This window comes from Vigna angularis, chromosome 5 (assembly GCF_016808095.1).
Source record: "Vigna angularis cultivar LongXiaoDou No.4 chromosome 5, ASM1680809v1, whole genome shotgun sequence".
In the NCBI taxonomy this organism is placed as follows: domain Eukaryota; kingdom Viridiplantae; phylum Streptophyta; class Magnoliopsida; order Fabales; family Fabaceae; genus Vigna; species Vigna angularis.
In genome coordinates, this window is record NC_068974.1 from 15,793,814 (window position 1) to 15,814,032 (window position 20,219).

General features: G+C 37.0%; 1 protein-coding gene across 1 annotated transcript in view; it reads left to right on the top strand.

Moving 5' to 3' along the window:
* LOC108339203 (G-type lectin S-receptor-like serine/threonine-protein kinase At1g67520) overlaps positions 1-19,609 on the top strand; it is a 96,802-nt gene extending 77,193 nt beyond the window's left edge. The window contains exons 2-10 of the mRNA XM_052878150.1: positions 3,772-3,846; positions 3,982-4,800; positions 16,435-16,817; positions 17,295-17,402; positions 17,502-17,702; positions 18,397-18,606; positions 18,747-18,984; positions 19,071-19,221; positions 19,295-19,609. Coding sequence (XP_052734110.1) covers positions 3,772-3,846; positions 3,982-4,800; positions 16,435-16,817; positions 17,295-17,402; positions 17,502-17,702; positions 18,397-18,606; positions 18,747-18,984; positions 19,071-19,221; positions 19,295-19,609 — 2,500 coding nt within the window. The remainder of the gene's footprint in view (positions 1-3,771; positions 3,847-3,981; positions 4,801-16,434; positions 16,818-17,294; positions 17,403-17,501; positions 17,703-18,396; positions 18,607-18,746; positions 18,985-19,070; positions 19,222-19,294) is intronic.
* Positions 19,610-20,219: the final 610 nt, after the last annotated feature.

Consider the following 20,219-nt stretch of genomic DNA (forward strand, 5'->3'; position numbering starts at 1 on the left):
CTCATGAAGGAAACAAGCATGTCTTTATCACTCAGTCTCTCAAAAATATAAAGAGAGAGACAACAAAGGAAAAGTAAAAGCAACATAAAAGGTTGTATAAAATGAAAAAGGGTTTGATTTATAAGAGAAATATTGGGGATTGTTTTGGATATGACGATAAAGGATATTGATGAATGACTTATGCATGTATTTATTCTCCTTTTCTTAAATGGTGTCTTCGAATCCATGAAATATCATGTTTCATCTAGCCAAGCCAAACTACAAGATTTGAAAGACCTTTTGATCTAATTCAAGTTTTGTGAAATGTGTGAAGGACATATGCAAATGTTGATGAAGTAGTTTTATGATATGTTGAGTTTGAGTTTGATTTAATAAAAACTTGTGTGTTGAGTGAAACATTAACATTGTGTGAACTTTAATGATTTTATTCTCTGGTAGTCACGTCTCATTCTGGGTTTAAGGATTTGTTTTGATAGAAGCATGATAACATGCCATCTAACTCTTGGAAATGCAAGTAATTTTCTCTATTTTATGATAAGGATAATGCAATTGGGTATCATATCCTTCTTTATTTAATTTTTATCAGGTTGGCCTTAATTTTCCATTTTGTTTTGTTAGCTTTACTTTTCATGATTATATGAATGAGTTCAAGTTTGAAGGTGTTGATAACTATGATAATTACATATTATTCACATTTATTAAAACCTCTTATTTGTCTTTATAAGATGTGTTTTGTGTTGGTTCCATGAAAAGATGTAGGATTTGTACATATTCTTCATAGATAGATATAATTTTCTATATGTGGATTATTTTTTAGGAAAATGGAAGATTGGAGAAGAATAAAGAATTATTGCCCAGCATCTTCGTCCAAGTCAAGAATCCCTCGCCCAATGAGACCAATAGACATTCGCCTAGTGAAAAAGCATTATGACCCAACAAGTGGATTATCCAATGTTTCAAATAAGCTATCTCTTGGAAAACAAGAAAACACTTTTTGGAAAACTATTAAAATGTCAAGAGTTGATGAAAATAGTAGTTTTCGGTGTAAGAGCACTACTAAGTCTGAAGACATCGACCAAGTTACTTCTAAGGCTTAAAGACTCCATCGTTCTTCATCCATTCCACCATTTCAATACCTTATTGTGTTTTATATGTATATGAGTAGTTAAAATCCACTTTATTGAGGTTGGACGTAATGAACCTAAACTCTTATAGTTTTTTTATGTTGTAAAATATCTTTCATTACTCTTGTGTTCTATCTTTATTATGTATATGCATGATGAAATATATCTGCTTTTGGGTGGTGTCTAATCATTGGAAAATATTTTGGAACCTAAACATGGATAAAACAACCAAGAAGTTTGCTTTTAGATATAAACCAAAGCTTTTGATCATTCTAGACATCTTTTCTTAATGCAAATCTTGTGTTTGAATATATAAGGAATTAGTTTTTTCACATAAAGATTTAGAACTTGCCTTTAAGGGATTAGGGCTTGTATGCTTATCATGTGAATGCTTGAATATGTAAGAGATATATTGCATAGATGATTGCATAGAGTATGTAAGTCCAACCCCAATGTTTCTTTGCATTAATCATTTTATAACGTTCACATTTAGTAATTTTATACGCTTTTAACTTGTTTCGAATCAATCAATGTTCCTATTCACCACTTAAATTAGTAAGTAATCATAGTTAGTTAAACAAACGCAAATCGCTTCGAAAAAAACTACTTGGACTTATTTCATTTACTACTTGTACAATTTGGTATACTTGTCAAAGAGTTAACACTATATAAGGGGATTTGGGGTTTGGGGCTTTTTTTACCCCTTCATTTAGAGGTCACCTAAAAGGGGTTACTCAAAAGTGCGTTAAGGATAGCTCATGGGCCATGGGTCAAATTTACCGCTCCAGTAATGATCTAATTAATACATATTTAAATAACTTTTACTTATTTTTGGTACTAAGTGAAGTGATTTTTTTTATTAAATTGTAACGTTTCTCAACCATTAAATTATGAATCAATGTGTTATATTAGGAATACTTGGGCAACCTATATTGTAGAATTATACAACTCATTAGGCTAAATGACTTTGTAAAATTCTTTTTGTTCTTTGAATACATAATTGTTAGCATAAAGCTGAAGAGCAGAAATTTTGATGATGACTCAAAGTCAAGTCTCAAGTGTTCTTGTTGTAGGAAGATATTCATGAAGTCTTGTTTTTATGTTAAAGCTTTTGTATTTTAGTATATTGATGTATTGGATGTGCTTTATACTTGATTATGTGTATTATTTGCCTTATGGTGCGTTAAAAATCGTTTTGAATAAAAAAAACCTCATTTTATACCCAAAATAATCGATTACCCCTTATGATAATCGATTATCAGTAATCGATTATGACAATAATCGATTATCACGAGCAATTATGAGAACTTTTAAGCATGTTTTTTACCGTTGTGCATTCAATGATGCATAATTGATTATCATATCAGGATAATCGATTATTACACGCTAAACAACTGACAACGGATTTTTGGAGGTATCCTTGAGTGAGATCTCTATAAATTTGATTGGGACTCTCATTCTAACATACGACAATATACGAAATAAGTGTATTTCAAAATTCTTATCTACTTTGTGTGGTGATAAGTGTTATAGGGTTTGTGTAACCCTTCTGTTGTGGCTTTGAGAACTTGGCGTGTTGGCATAATATGAGAACTTTCACTAGGAGTGTGATTGAGTGTTGTTATTGTTGTTGAGTTGAAAGCTTGTCATCCTTTGTGAAGATTCAAAGGAGGTGTTCATCCTTTGTGAAGATTCAAAGGAGGTGGTCATCCTTCGTGAAACATTCGGAGGAGGTGGTCATCCTTCGTGAAGCATTCGGAGAAGGTGTTCATCCCTTGTGGGTAACATGGGAAGTGAGTTTCATCTCTTGGGGTAACAAGAGAGGTGTTCTAACCTTCAACTTGTTTATTTTCTTTGTGATTGTAATATTTTGTTGGTTTGTGCTAGTGAAGCGTTAATTCTCTATATAGATTAACAATTGGATGTAGGATCTTTGTGATCCGAACCAATATAAAAATTATCTGCAATCTTCTCTCTTCCTTACTCTTTAAATTTGTTTATATTGTTTTAAGAAACTTTTCTGTTTACGAAAAAATTATTAAAAGAATGATTTACGATAAAAAATGAATTCATCCTCTCTTGGTTTGTTGAACGTATTAACCATTTCGCTACGCCGCTTTTGACAATAATTATTGACAATTGTAATTATCCTTCAATGTAATCAATGATATACATTGTTCATTGTTTCTACTTATGAGATTAGTTCTGATTTTGGCTTTAGATTTGTTTCTATCCAAGTTGCTTAATTAAGAGCAAAGAAATTAAAATGAAAAAAATATTGAAAAATTACGAAAGAATAATAAACTACGGTTATTGAGAAGACGGTAATCTATAAGTGATAATAGACTATAATTCGAACCAACGTCTAAAAGGCTTATTTTAGACTATGGTCTGATAGACTACGGTTTTATAACCGTGGAGTAAGCCCAAAAATAACAATAGTCTAAAACCTCTATTGGACCGGTGACATTTATAAATATGATTTTAATATTCAAAGACCCTAAAATCCTTAAGCTACTTAATTTTGTTTTTGTAGATCACCAGTTCATAATATCTTTATCGGCTTTCATTACTTCAATAGTTGGAATTAAGAATACCTTTTTTATCTTCTCAACTAGTGCTGACAGGCCATTCATTTTTGCTGCAGAATTCCAAAGCAAATGTTGGAGTGTCAAGCTGTGAAGCTTGTAGTAAGATTTGGATTGACCTTTCTTCACGTTTTGTGAGTACATCCTTCCAACATATCCAATGCGTGTCACGTTTTAATTTCAGAACTTAGTGTTATGTTGCTATTTCTTTTTTTTATGTACCAAAAAGAATAACTCTCAGCTCATCACTTGTGCAAACCATCATGCAGCTTAGTCTCTCCATATTTGAAGCATCCAATCAGGCATAAACCACAGAATCTGCTTGCTTTCATGTATTTGTGGTTGTGGTGGAGTACTCGTATTCTTGTTGAAGCAGCAAATGACAGTTTAAATCCTGGTGATACACTGAATTACACAGGAAGACTGTTTTCAAAAAAGGGCACATATTGTCTAGTTTTTACTCCGTTTGCTGGTAGTGAGAACATATACTTGGTTGTACTGTCTTCAAATGGAAATGGTGAAGTTTGGATGAAAAACCAACCTGTTGACCAGGACTCAGCAGTTTTGTCACTTAACCGCTCAGGGGTGCTGACAATTCAATCTCAACGTGGGAAGCCAATAATCTTGTATTCTCCACCAAAAGCTATCTACAACACTAAGGCCACCTTGTTGGACACAGGCAACTTTGTGCTTCAACAACTTCGCCCTAATGGAACAAACACTCTCTTGTGGCAGAGTTTTGATTATCCCAGTGATACTTTGCTCCCCACCCAGAAGTTAGGTGTTAATCACAAAACAGGCCATCGTTGGTTAGTGGCTTCAGGGTTTACCAATGCACTTCCCCCTCCCGGCGCCTTTAGCCTTGAATGGGAACACGTTGAACAAGAATTGATCATAAGGAGATGGGGAAAATTTTGTTGGCGAAGTGGGAAACTAAAGAACAATAGATTTGAGTACATTTCAGAGGATGCGCAACGCAGGTTGAAGTACACCCTTGTGTCTAACGGGGACGAAAACTCCTTCTCTTTCACAACTACAAAAAATGAAGCCCCTGTTCGTGTAGAAATCAAACTGGGAGGTATACATAAGTACATGTCTAGTATCTGGGAAATATAGTCTTCATATATATAAATTAAATTTTCTGGAAAAACTATCCAGAAGATACAAATACAAACACAACACATTAATCTCTCAAACTCACCACATACAACTCACAAGACACAACCTATTTTTTCTTTCTCTTTTACGGTACACATACTCACACACTTTCTCCACACAATACACAAACATGGAGACACTCTCCTTTCTCACTATCCATTCTCCACGGTGCACACACTACAAGTGTGTCACACTTCATACAAGACTATATCTCCATATTTATAACCTAACATCTCTACTAATCTCCACTACTCTCCACTACTAAGTGGGTAATGATAGTGCTACCACAATACCTAACTTCTTTTACAAATGGGAACTAAAGACAAAATACATTGTGGCAATGGGTCCATTTAAAGTTTACCCAACAAAACTCCCCCGTAAACTTTAAATTGGTCTTCTTGCACTGTATCCCATCACCTCGACTTTTTTTTTCTTTCTCCCAGATCTTCTATTCCCTGTTCTCGACCTCTTCTCCCTGGATCGTCTAGGTCTTGAGTGTTCCGAATTCCTCCTCTTCAAATCAAACTTTTCCCGAAGCATTCGATCTAGTGGCTCAAATCTCCGCTGTCGGTGCGCCTCTAGAACCCGATCAACCTCTTTACCCAAGAGCTTTGATAGGTCCTTCCACTCCTCGATGACGCACACAAAACTTTCGAAATCATCCGTTCATGATTTCAAACTCTTCTCCACAACTCGGCTGGCAGGCAGCGACTCTCCATTTTTGCCGAGTTGATCTGCCACTTTCTCCTTCAAATTTTCAAACTTCGTCTTGCCTAACACAGTTGTCCCCTGCACGCGTCTATTGAAGATGCCTCCTTTGCTATCTTCTCACCGCTGGACTTCTCTGTCCTTCACTCGCGTCTTTTGAAGATGCCTCCTTTGCTATCTTCTCACCGGGATCCAACAAAAGCTTTCATCTGCAAACTCCAATCACCATAGTTGACACACTCTGTCAACTGAACTAGGGACACTGTTAGCAAGATTAGTCATCTCTTACTCTCTCTCTCTTTCTTTCACTCTCTCTTTTTTTTTCCGGACACTCAAACTCTCTGTCTTTTTATTTCTCATCATCAAGCCATCAACGTGTTTGGCATCAAAAGAAGAAAACAAACATTCAATAAAAAGTATTGAACCAAAATGACAGCAACGTCCTCTTTGTGTCTATACGTGCTGCTGCTCCCTCTTCACGTTCCAGCCCTCTGTATTCTCTCCTCTGTTCCAGCCCCTCACACCACTTTCAGCTACTCCCAATTAAATTAGCTACATTTTTTTTTAAACCAAAAAAATGAATTCTCAGTACCTTTCGACTCTCCTTCCCGTGTGCACACTGCTTTAAAATGAAAGATGGATCCCTTTTTTCTTTGGCCGTTCTCATATGCATGCTTTTTTTAAAGATTTTTTAAAACTTTCTTCAATCCATCTTTTGTAGTGCTCCTGGACGCATGCCAAAATTAAGTGAGGTGGCCCTCCACTTTTCTCAAAAGCTACATGATGAGTGCATATTTATGCCCACATTTATGTTTGAAAATTAAAATTTTGATGGGATAATTGTGTTTAAATGGTTGATTTTAAGTGAATTTGTGATGATTGGAATTATTGGGTTTGGGAAATAAACAGACGTAAAAAGTAAATTTTAGCGCATAAATTATTCTTGGATGTTCTAATGTTTATTTGTGCAGCTGAGAATATAAGTTTTATTGGTCCAAATGGCAATTCAAGACCCAAAATCAAGTTTTATTTGGAAAATAATGTACATATGGGCCAAACAAACAAGCTTTACCCTTGCACCCCCTAAAATCCCTACATACACTCCTATTTCTGAAACAGGCCAAAGACCAAGCCCAAACACTAAGCCATTTCTACTACACCTCCCTAAGTTTCCTATACACACCCCTCCTAAGCTAGACTCCAACAGATCTTGCCACGTCAGCCCTGTCTTCTCTAACAGAGAAACCCTAATCCAGTAGAACCCTAGCCGCCACCATCAACCGCGTCGCCGCTCCGCCTCCGTCGCGCATCATCATCCGCAACCACCGTTCATCTTCCTCGCGAGATCCGTCGCCGCCCGCATCATCAACAGCTGCCACCACGACCACCATCGTTGGAGTCCCGTTCGTCTCCTTCGAAATCGCGCAACCTTTCTTCTCCGCAAGTTCTTCACGCCTTGACGCCACCCTCACCGCCGGCCAACTTCTTTTTCTTCCTCGCTCCGCAATCGCGTCACCGTCTCCACCATCAACACTCAAACGCAAGTTCTTCCCGCTGCCACACCGCAAGGCCGCCACAATCTTCATCTTCTCCATTCTCGGAACCATATCGAGCCACCGCAAACAACCACCACGGTCTCGCCGCCACCACCTGCACTCAGAAAAACCACACAGCAAAACCCAGAACAGAAATCGCCACTGCAACCATCGAGGCAGCTCCACAGTCTCGAGCTTCTCCTCTTTTCCTCACGGCACGCAGGCGGCAAAAGGGGAAGAGCCTTTCCCCATTCTAAACCCTAATTTTGGGAAGGAAGGACCCTGACACGTGTCGAGCTCCCATTGGGCGCGTCCTCCTCTGGTCAAAGTTGGTCAATAAGTCTTCTCTGGTCAAAGTCTGGTCAACTGAGGGGCTTTCTTGCAATTTCAGAAATTCAAAAAGGGGTTAAAGTGCAGATAAGAGAAGTTTCAGGGCATTTGGACTATTTTAGAAAGTTAGAAAAGTTAAAAGATAAAATTCAGTTGTTAAATTAATTTAATTAAAGAATATCAACAGAAAATATCTTCCAAATAATGTTATAATTATTCAAATCTTTTAGTTATTTGGAAGATATAATATATCAACAGAAAATATCTTATTAACAAACTATTCAAAGTCCAAGCCCAATCAAGCCTATATAAAGAGACCCAGGGACTTCACTTAAGAAATTCATTCTCTCATACTCCTCTCACTTTTCTTTCATCTTGTATTCAACTCCATTCATGGAGAGCTAAGCATCTAGGGCTATTCTGCTGTAATTCCATGATGGATTCTGAGGTTACGTTTAGTTAATGCAATTGTTTACTTTGGTTATTGATTTAAGTTGTTCTCTCTCTATGTCTTTCATCTCTCTATCTTGTTAAAAGCAAAAGATTTTTGCATCATAATGTGTTTGAATCTACATGCATATTGATTATATGAGTTCTAGGGTTTCTAGGTTTAATTGAGAATCTACTTTGATTTAATTTAGGAACTTTCATATGATTAAATGGTTTTTACTATCAATTGAGAATGTACTTTGGTTGGTAGTAATAATTTCAACTATAATTAATTGAGAATTTACTTTGATTGATTAACTTTTAACTTGGTTAGGAGATTTAAGAATAGATATGATTAAACACAATAGAATTTGATTGAGAATGTACTTTGGTTGAATTTATTGTGAATAATCTAGAAAGGTTTTGCATTTGATTGAGAATTTACTTTGATTAAATGCATGATCGCCCTCAAATTAATTAAGAATGTACTTTAATTAATTTGAAACTTAAACAATAATCAATTGAACAATTATCTTTGAATAACCGATGATGAATCTATCTTGGAAAAGTAGTGGAATAAGCCTAATTCATCGTAACTATTTTTAAGTTTCTTATTTATTCTTTAAACACTCTTCAACCATTACTTTTATTCATAAGCATTGCATAGCATTCGTAAGAATCACAGATATTCAAAAGCAATTCCGTGTTCGTTGGGAGACGACTCAGGGTTACTTCAACCTTGTCTACTTTCTTGAATACTACTTGGCAATACTGAAGTTGCCTTGAAAAGTAGTATTAATTTGATAGCTTCAACGACAACTTATCAAATTTGGCGCCGTTGCTGGGGAATACGGTTAGTATTTTGAATATTTAATTCTTATTTTTATTTTTATTTTTATTTTTTTTACGCACATACATTTAATTTAATTTGAGTTATTTTGTAGTCTTTAGTCATTCTTATTTTAGGAAAAATCTTTGTTCTTGTTTTTATTAAGAATTTCTTTTGAGAAATACTTGAGGCTAGTTTGAATACACTCTGGCTAGGAAAGACTTGGTACTTAAGTTGTCCATTGTGACGCACCTCTCTTTCCTGGGAGTGGATCCAACAAGTCTCTCTTTTCTCTTATTCGAAATCTTTCTCTAAAGCAAGAACAAAAGAAAAAGAGAAGTCAAGAGAAACAACTTCAAGCAGATTACGTAGTGCATGACCAGAGCTAACCCGGGAGAATTTTATCAAATTAACCCGGAAGTCGAAAGGAATTTGCGTAAGCTGCGGAGAAGATTGAAATTTGGGTGTTCTACTGAGGGAACACTTCCTACATCCGAAGTCATATCACCTTCATTATCTCCCATCACAAACATACCATCCAATCCTTTGCCTGATCCTAACCCAAACAATATGGCACAAAGAACTATCAGACAATTAGCCACCTCCCATAATACAGCTATCCGAAGTAACATTGAATATCCTAATGAGGAGTGGGAGCTGAGACCTGACCTGTTAAATGCCTTACCAAAGTTCAATGGGTTATCAAAGGAGAATCCACACAAGCACTTGAGACAATTTCACATGTTGTGTGAAAACTTTAGATCTCCCAGGATCACAATAGAGAGCCTTAAAATGAGAGCTTTTCCTTTTACTCTTCAAGGCGCAGGTCAAGATTAGTGGTATTATCTCTCTGCACGGATTACAAATGGGGAAACTATTGAAAGACTCTTTCTTGAGAAGTATTTTCCTGCATCCAGATTGTCAGCTATCCGTAGAGAAATTCAAGATATAAGACAGAGAGATAGAGAGAATCTTAGTGAATATTGGGAAAGATTCAAGAAACTATGTTCTTCATGCCCTCAACTCCAAATGGAAGATTTTATTCTAAGCTTTTATGAAGGCTTAAGTCCCACTGATAGGTCATGGGCAGATGCTGCAAGCGGAGGATCTTTCTTAGACAGGTCACCAGAAGATGGTATAGATCTAATAGAACGAAAGGCAGTAGACAATCAACAGTATGGCACAAGAGAAAATTCAGTGACTTTGTTGAAGGGAGTGCATGAAATTGATAATGGTGCAGTTGATGGAAAGAGGATAGATGAAAGATTGAATAAGCTAGAAAGCAAACTCGACGAGATTGCAAGTTTGTTTAAAACCTCAACTCCACAAATTGCTAAGAAGTGTGGAATTTGCATTTCAACTAACCATTATACTGATGAATGTCCTAGCTTGGTGGAAACCACTGTGGAAAACCCATCTCAAGTTTTTGCTGCAAACATGATTGGAGGAAATAGACCATACCAGAACTATCATGACTCATCCTCCAATAGGTATCAGCAGAACATGCAACCTTATGTTCCACCTCAACAAAGGCAACAATCTCAACCTGAAATGTCATTACAAGATTTCATGAAAACAATACTTGAGCAAAATTCAGAAATCAAGAAATCAATTGTAGATTTAACTCAAAGGGTGGAAAAATTAGAGGCTAAGGAATCAAACAAACTGCCTGCACAAACAGTGATCAACCCGCAAAATGTAAGTGCTATTACTTTGAGAACGGGTAAGCAAGTAGAAGGTCCTGAAGGAGTCCAAGAGGATGAAGAAGGAGCGCAAATTGATGACAATGGAGGATCAAATGAACCATTACCTAAGACTACCACTGATAAATCCAGGTTAGTATCCTCTAACTCTTCTTCTAACTCTTCTCCATCTTATTCTCCACCTCCTCCATATCCAAATCGGTTGAAGCCGAGAAACAAAAAGTTGGAGGAATTAGACCAAGAGATCTTAAATACTTTCAAAAAGGTGGAGATCAATATTCCCTTGCTAGATGTTGTTCAACAAATCCCTAAATACGCCAAGTTTTTGAAAGAAATTTGTACAAATAGAAGACGTTTTAGGGATAATGAGGTTGTGAATTTGGGAAGAAATGTGTCAAGCTTGATTAAGAAGCATATTGAAATATCGTGAAAATGCAAAGATCCAGGTATGTTTTCTGTTCCTTGTGTTATTGGAAATTCAAAGTTTGACAATGCCATGCTAGATTTAGGGGCTTCCATAAATGTAATGCCTTTATCAGTGTTTACTTCTCTAACCTTGGGACCTCTTAAGACTACTGGTGTGGTCATTCAACTGGCCAACCGTAGCACAGTTAACCCTGCAGGTGTGCTTGAGGACGTCCTTGTCCAAGTAGACAAATTAATTTTTCCTGCAGATTTCTATATCTTGGACATGAAGGATGATGAAGGAATCAGTCCAACAACTATTATCTTGGGAAGACCTTTCATGATGACAGCACGAACCAAGATAGATGTGCATGCAGGATCATTGACAATGGAGATAGGAGACGAGAAGCTATTACAGGTTATCAGAGACCACAAGAAAGCAATAGGCTGGACTTTAGCAGATATTCCTGGTATTAGCCCTTCTTTTTGCATGCATAGAATACATTTGGAGGAGGATGCTAACCCAGTGAGACAACCTCAAGGAAGACTGAATCCTCAACTGATGGGGGTTGTAAAGAAAAAGGACACCAAGTTGCTACAAACAGGTCTTATATATTCAAATTCTAACAGCACTTGGGTAAGCCTTATACATGTGGTTCCCGAGAAATATGGAATCACAATGGTCAAGAACGAGAAGGACAAGTTGACTCCTATTCAAGACAGAGGTGGGTCACAGAATGTAGTAGTTGACCATCTTAGTAGGATTGAAAAGGGAAAAGATAACATTCCTATCCAGGATGACTTTTCCAATGAAGTCCTACTAGCATTCCTTCCACCATGAAGGAGGTAAGTTCCCTCATACTTTTTCTTTGCATTTTATATATAAAGCATACATTAAGGACGACGCATAGTTTAAGTGTGGGGGTGTGGGGAAACAATTAATTTTGTTTCCTATTTTGTTTGTCTATTTTGTTTGTTTTTAATAAATATTTGCATTGGATTTGAGAGTTTGAATCAGTAACTGGAATGATCATGAATTCAAGAGAAAAAAAAAATGAAATGAGTCATGTTGATATGAGTAAATTGCTTCTATGATTTGCTGATTGAGTTGACTTGAGAATTTCCTGATTAAATCTTTTGTGAAAGAAATTTGAACCATGTGAGTTTTGAACTTAATGTTAAGGATGGACCACCATGTGCCATACCTATTTTTCTTGTGTGAATTGCCCATGTTTTGTTGATACTCTAATAGTTAGCTTGATTCTGTGTTGTGCAACTAAGGAGAATATGCATGATTTGATATGATTGAGGCATTTCTTGTTTTATCTACTTGGCCAAATAAACTTGTCCTAACATTAATCCATTGGAACCCTCTTTGAGCCTTAAGCCTATTTTTCTTGTTCCCAGTCATTGTCAAATGAAAAAAAAGAAGAAAAATCATATGTTCCTTACCTTAGGAAAGAAGAAGGAGTAATGGATTCTGTTAGAATTAAAGTGATGAATAAGTGTGTGGGTGAGTATCTCACCCACAAAAGAATAAAAAGGGTAAAAAGGAAGATGAAAAATTGAAGTTTAAAAAAAAAAAAAAAAAGGGAAAGAAGAAGAAAGAAAAGTAAATCTTCCCTAAAAGAGCAAGAAATAGATTTGTTTTTGAAATCAAATATCATTACTCTTTCTATGTGAATTTCAAAAGCTCACAAATCCCAAGAAAATTTCCTACCTTTGCCTTGGCCCCAATACAACCTTTCAAAAGTCCGCATGATCAGTAATTGCATGTTTTCTAAAGTGTGTGAATGTTAGAATCTTGCTAAATATCAATGGTGTCTACTTACATTGGTATTTTGAGTGTAAACACAAACCAAAAACACTTGAGAGAGTTGAGGAGAAATAGATACATGTTGACTTGAGTGTTGTCTTTCATATTTGATTTTCTTGGGAATTCAAAAAGGTTAACTCATGTGTGAAGAATAAAGTGATTCCATTTGCATGTCCATGCCTAAATGATTGATCTATGTCTGGTGATGCTCATTCTTTTGATCCAAATGCAAATATGAAATAAAATGACTCAGAACAAAGTCTTGGTATTAATCAATTTTGCCCAGGAGTGCAAAAGGATAAGTGTGGGGGTGTGATGAGTGCATATTTATGCCCACATTTATGTTTGAAAATTAAAATTTTGATGGGATAATTGTGTTTAAATGGTTGATTTTAAGTGAATTTGTGATGATTGGAATTATTGGGTTTGGGAAATAAAGAGACGTAAAAAGTAAATTTTAGCGCATAAATTATTCTTGGATGTTCTAATGTTTATTTGTGCAGCTGAGAATATAAGTTTTATTGGTCCAAATGGCAATTCAAGACCCAAAATCAAGTTTTATTTGGAAAATAATGTACATATGGGCCAAACAGACAAGCTTTACCCTTGCACCCCCTAAAATCCCTACATACACTCCTATTTCTGAAACAGGCCAAAGACCAAGCCCAAACACTAAGCCATTTCTACTACACCTCCCTAAGTTTCCTATACACACCCCTCCTAAGCTAGACTCCACCAGATCTTGCCACGTCAGCCCTGTCTTCTCTAACAGAGAAACCCTAATCCAGCAGAACCCTAGCCGCCACCATCAACCGCGTCGCCGCTCCGCCTCCGTCGCGCATCATCATCCGCAACCACCGTTCATCTTCCTTGCGAGATCCGTCGCCGCCCTCATCATCAACAGCTGCCACCACGACCACCATCGTCGGAGTCCCGTTCGTCTCCTTCGAAATCGCGCAACCTTTCTTCTCCGCAAGTTCTTCACGCCTTGCCGCCACCCTCACCGCCGGCCAACTTCTTTTTCTTCCTCGCTCCGCAATCGCGTCACCGTCTCCACCATCAACACTCAAACGCAAGTTCTTCCCGCTGCCACACCGCAAGGCCGCCACAATCTTCATCTTCTCCATTCTCGGAACCAAATCGAGCCACCGCAAACAACCACCACGGTCTTGCCGCCACCACCTGCACTCAGAAAAACCACACAGCAAAACCCAGAACAGAAATCGCCACTGCAACCATCGAGGCAGCTCCGCAGTCTCGAGCTTCTCCTCTTTTCCTCACGGCACGCAGGCGGCAAAAGGGGAAGAGCCTTTCCCCATTCTGAACCCTAATTTTGGGAAGGAAGGACCCTGACACGTGTCGAGCTCCCATTGGGCGCGTCCTCCTCTGGTCAAAGTTGGTCAATAAGTCTTCTCTGGTCAAAGTCTTGTCAACTGAGGGGCTTTCCTGCAATTTTAGAAATTCAGAAAGGGGTTAAAGTACAGATAAGAGAAGTTTCAGGGCATTTGGACAATTTTAGAAAGTTAGAAAAGTTAAAAGATAAAATTCAGTTGTTAAATTAATTTAATTAAAGAATATCAATAGAAAATATCTTCCAAATAATGTTATAATTATTCAAATCTTTTAGTTATTTGGAAGATATAATATATCAACAGAAAATATCTTATTAACAAACTATTCAAAGTCCAAGCCCAATCAAGCCTATATAAAGAGACCCAGGGACTTCACTTAAGAAATTCATTCTCTCATACTCCTCTCACTTTTCTTTCATCTTGTATTCAACTCCATTCATGGAGAGCTAAGCATCTAGGGCTATTCTGCTGTAATTCCATGATGGATTCTGAGGTTACGTTTAGTTAATGCAATTGTTTACTTTGGTTATTGATTTAAGTTGTTCTCTCTCTATGTCTTTCATCTCTCTATCTTGTTAAAAGCAAAGATTTTTGCATCATAATGTGTTTGAATCTACATGCATATTGATTATATGAGTTCTAGGGTTTCTAGGTTTAATTGAGAATCTACTTTGATTTAATTTAGGAACTTTCATATGATTAAATGGTTTTTACTATCAATTGAGAATGTACTTTGGTTGGTAGTAATAATTTCAACTATAATTAATTGAGAATTTACTTTGATTGATTAACTTTTAACTTGGTTAGGAGATTTAAGAATAGATATGATTAAACACAATAGAATTTGATTGAGAATGTACTTTGGTTGAATTTATTGTGAATAATCTAGAAAGGTTTTGCATTTGATTGAGAATTTACTTTGATTAAATGCATGATCGCCCTCAAATTAATTAAGAATGTACTTTAATTAATTTGAAACTTAAACAATAATCAATTGAACAATTATCTGTGAATAACCGATGATGAATCTATCTTGGAAAAGCAGTGGAATAAGCCTAATTCATCGTAACTATTTTTAAGTTTCTTATTTATTCTTTAAACACTCTTCAACCATTACTTTTATTCATAAGCATTGCATAGCATTCGTAAGAATCACAGATATTCAAAAGCAATTCCGTGTTCGTTGGGAGACGACTCAGGATTACTTCAACCTTGTCTACTTTCTTGAATACTACTTGGCAATACTGAAGTTGCCTTGAAAAGTAGTATTAATTTGATAGCTTCAACGACAACCACCTTCATAAATGTTGCTTTCCATTGTGCCAAATAAAGAAACCATGTTGCTGCCCACCTTTTGTCCTTTTCCTCCATCTTCTCCAAAGCAAATGGAGAGGTCCTACCATTTTGACTCTTATTACCACTCCTATGTACCAATAAGGAGCAAGGAGGCCCTCCATCTCTTATTGCTCCTTTCAAATGAATCCAAGTGAAACCCCTCTCTCACGGGCTTCCTCTTCACCTCACGGCCCCCTCTTTTATTCCCACACGGCTCTATTTCCCACACAGCTCTCCACTTCAAGTAACGTATACATCCTTCAACAATGGGACCCATGCCTCCTTCTTCTCTTCAGTGGCCATGACTGAGAGCATAGCTCTCCTTCTTTGCTGGACACCTTGCTGCCACACTTCCAAAACGCTGCTGCTTCTTCTTTTCTCTGCTATTTGGTGGCTGCTGGAGCACGCTTCCTTGCTGGACACCACCCGCTGCTGCTATTGGATGCTACCTGCTTCAAGCTTGTTGGACCGTGCTTAGCTTCTACTGGTGTTGTTGCTGCTTCCGTGAGCTTGAAATAACTTCAGAGCTTTTCTCTTCCAGCACGTAACCGTGCACACCTCCAAAGCTGGAGCAAAGACTCCCACCTTTGCTCATCGTCTGAAGGCCTCCTCCATCCGTGGCTCTGATACCAATTTGTAGAAATCGAACTGGGAGGTATACATAAATATATGTCTAGTATCTGGGAAATATAGTCTTCATATATATAAATTAAATTTTCTGGAAAAACTATCCAGAAGATACAAATACAAACACAACACATTAATCTCTCAAACTCACCACATACAACTCACAAGACACAACCTATTTTTTCTTTCTCTTTTACGGTACACATACTCACACACTTTCTCCACACAATACACAAACATGGAGACACTCTCCTTTCTCATTATCCATTCTCCACGGTGCACACACTACAAGTGTGTCACACTTCATACAAGACTATATCTCCATATTTATAACCTAACATCTCTACTAACATCTCTACTAATCTCCACTACTCTCCACTACTAAGTGGGTAATGATAGTGCTACCACAATACCTAACTTCTTTTACAAATGGGAACTAAAGACAAAATACTTTGTGGCAATGGGTCCATTTAAAGTTTACCCAACAATTCGAAGGTGGACGTTATCAAATATTGGGCAGATATTTGATGGTGAAGTATATGTTGCAAGGGCTGATTTGTGTTATGGATATAACAACACTGACGGAGGTTGCCAAAGATGGCAGGATATACCCAAGTGCAAGAATCCTGGTGATGTATTTCAGAAACATACTGGTTCCGTCAGTTTTAAGAATTTAAGCGCTGAAGAAAATATAAGTTATGTTCACAGTGATTGTGAGGCCAGTTGCTGGAGCAATTGTGCTTGCAGTGGATTCATGGAATTATACTCAAATGGAACTGGATGTATGTTCTTTCACATGATTTCAGCAGAAAATTATACTTCTGACAGTACAGGTTACGACTTTTACTTGCTGGCGAACACGTTGTCTCTTCATAAGGGTAAGTCAAATATATTGTTCGATTGATTTCTTTAGTTTATACTACTGTTTACTTTATGTACGATTTTTTCTAATTTTTTAACTCAATCAGTTATTTTTTTAATGTAGTCACATACACTAAAGATTGTTTGTACCGTAAGAGAAATCAGTCATTGCTGTTTGTTGAAAAGTTACAATATTAATTGTAAACATTCTACACTGGTAAAAAAAGTGGATTTGGAACTGCTCTACTTCCAATTTGCCTATTCACTAATTGCCTAGCCGTAAAGAAACGAATATATGTGTTTCAAGGTAGTTACATACTTCAAAATCAGTTTTGTACATCACAAAACATAATATTTTGATAAATTTAATTCAATCAGGTTTTTTATATACCTTAATCACGTACAGTCAAGTTTGTGTATCGGCTAACAGAAAGCAGTCTTTGCAAAACTTATAATAACAATATCCATTGTTACTTAGTAAACATTCTATGTAGGTACAAAAAAGTGGACATGGATAGTTGCAGTAGCAGCAACAACTCTACTTGTAATTTGTCTATTGACTATTTGCCTAGCCTTAAAGAAGCGAAAATATGTGTTTCAAGGTTGTTACGTACTTCAAAATCAGAGTACTACGTACAGCACTAAGCACAGTCTTTTGATACTTTAGCTATATTTTAATCTTTCTCATAATCATCAAACAGAGAAGAAAAGTCAAAGGATGGTGACGAAGATGGCAGACTTGGCAACTTGTTGTCGGTCATCTACAATGGAAGATTTTGAAGATGATTTAAAAAAGGGACACGGCCTAACAGTGTTTAATTATACATCAGTTATGGAAGCAACAAACGGATTTTCATCGGAGAATAAGTTAGGACAAGGAGGCTTTGGACCTGTTTATAGGGTGACTTGAAATCAATGAAGTTATGCATTAACAAAATGTGTCGATTAGAGTACTTAAGAATATTTGTTATTTTACTGTTATTTCAGGGAATTCTTCCAAGGCTTAATTACCTACTTAGTCCCCATGTTCGGAGGTAATTTGCTGTTTAGTACCCGGTTTTAAAAATGTAGGCATTTGATACCTATGTTTTGAAATTTGTATCAATTGAATCCTACCCACTTAACGCCGTTATAAATCTAACGTTTTTCTGACTGTGTATGTGATTTGTGGACGAGCGGTTGTGGACGAGCGTCCTCTTCTGCCTTATTGGGCGTTGGCTTCGCTGGACGAGCGTCCTCTTCTGCCTGACTGGGCGTTGGCTTCGCTGGACGAGCGTCCTCTTCTGCCTGACTGGGCGTTCGCTTCGCTGGACGAGCGTCCTCTTCTGTCTGACTGGGCGTTCGCTTCGCTGGACGAGCGTCCTCTTCTGCCTGACTGGGCGTTCGCTTCGCTGGACGAGCGTCCACTGAACGTCCACAAACGCTCGTCCACAAATCACATACACAGTCAGAAAAACGTTAGATTTATAACGGCGTTAAGTGGGTAGGATTCAATCGATACAAATTTCAAAACATAGGTATCAAATGCCTACATTTTTAAAACCGGGTACTAAACAGCAAATTACCTCCGAACATGGGGACTAAGTAGGTAATTAAGCCTTCTTCCAACAGGGCAACAGATTGCTGTAAAAAGACTTTCAAAAACTTCTGGACAAGGAATTGTGGAGTTTAAAAATGAACTAACACTAATATGTGAACTTCAACACATGAATCTTGTACAACTACTTGGTTGTTGCATTTATGAAGAAGAGAAGATTCTAATTTACGAGTACATGCTTAATAAAAGTTTGGATTTCTATCTATTCGGTGAGAAATATACAGGACTCCTTTTAATTATGTGTTCTTTTATTATGCGTCAATTAGAATACTTATATGGGAAAACTTCTAGTCAATGATGTTTGGTACACATACTAACCCATCAAAATATAAATGTTGACAATTGAAAGATGGTACAAGAGGCAAATTACTCGATTGGAAGAAGCGCTTCAAAATAATAGAAGGAATTTCTCAAGGATTACTTTATCTTCACAAGTATTCAAGACTCAGAGTCATTCACAGAGACATGAAAGCTAGCAACATTCTTTTAGATGAAAACATGAATCCAAAAATTTCAGATTTTGGAATGGCGAGAATATTCACACAACATGAATCAGCCTCAAATACCAACAGAATTATTGGAACACAGTGAGCTTGATAAACTCTCTTGGTTCCATTTTCTATGAATATATAAAAATGATTTCATCATGTTACAAATTAGTTTTTTTTTGTAGTGGTTACATGTCTCCAGATTATATGATGGAAGGAGCTTTCTCTACAAAGTCTGATGTGTATAGTTTTGGAGTGTTGTTACTTGAAATTGTTAGTGGAAGAAGAAGCCTTGGTTGCTATGATGTTGATCGGCCATTAAATCTAATAGGACATGTATGTAAATTAGTCACATTGTGTTATTTTTTCTTATCGTTCCATATGTCTAATTTGAGTAAAATATTGACAGACATGGGAGTTATGGAAAGAAGGTGCATGTTCAGAGTTAGTTGATCCATCAATAAAGGAGTCAATTGATCCTGATGAAGTACAAAGATGCATTCATATTGGTCTACTGTGTGTAGAACATTATGCAGATGATCGACCCAGCATGTCTGATATTGTATCAATGTTGACAAACAAAAGTGCAATAGCTTCCTTACCTCAAACACTAGCATTCTATGTTGGAAGAAAGATCCTTCATGATAATTTATCTTCAAAAGGGTCTTATACTGATTCTGCAGTAGAAATTACAGCTTCTACAATAGACATGACTGATTCCTAAGAAATAGAATCAAGGTGAGCACTTTTCATATTTTAATTACAGTGTGATGAAGTACACTGATATTTTCCTTTTTTCTTGACACGTGCAGACAAAGGCCATGCATCTTACATGCAGAATTCCAAAGCTGAAGTTTAAGCTTGAAATAAGATTTAGAATTACTTTGTTTCTAGCTTTGTGAGTTTGGTTTAAATTTCAGAGTTCGTTTAACTTTATTTTCTCATTTATTTTTCAAGTGTATACCACAAGAAGCACACTCTCTCGTCCCTTGTCAGAACATAACATTAGTAAAAATAGATACGTGTTTCGGATGTGCAGGGGCAGTGTTGGTCCCACGTCTCTACGTCACTTTCTCCTTGTCCTCCATACGTCGGATCTACTGTACTCACTTCTCAACTCGCCGGTGGGAGACCTGCAAAAGATTCTTCGATGCCAAAGTCAGTTGAGAGCTAAGGCGTTTTTCTCAGACAGTAATAAATGTGCAGTAAATGCAACCTATCTACCACTCACCCTGGATCTGTATTTATAGTTTTCGCTATGGGCTTGGGATTAGTGAAAAGTGAATCACGGCCCAATTCAGCCCAAATAGCTTTTAAACCTTACTTACCTTAAA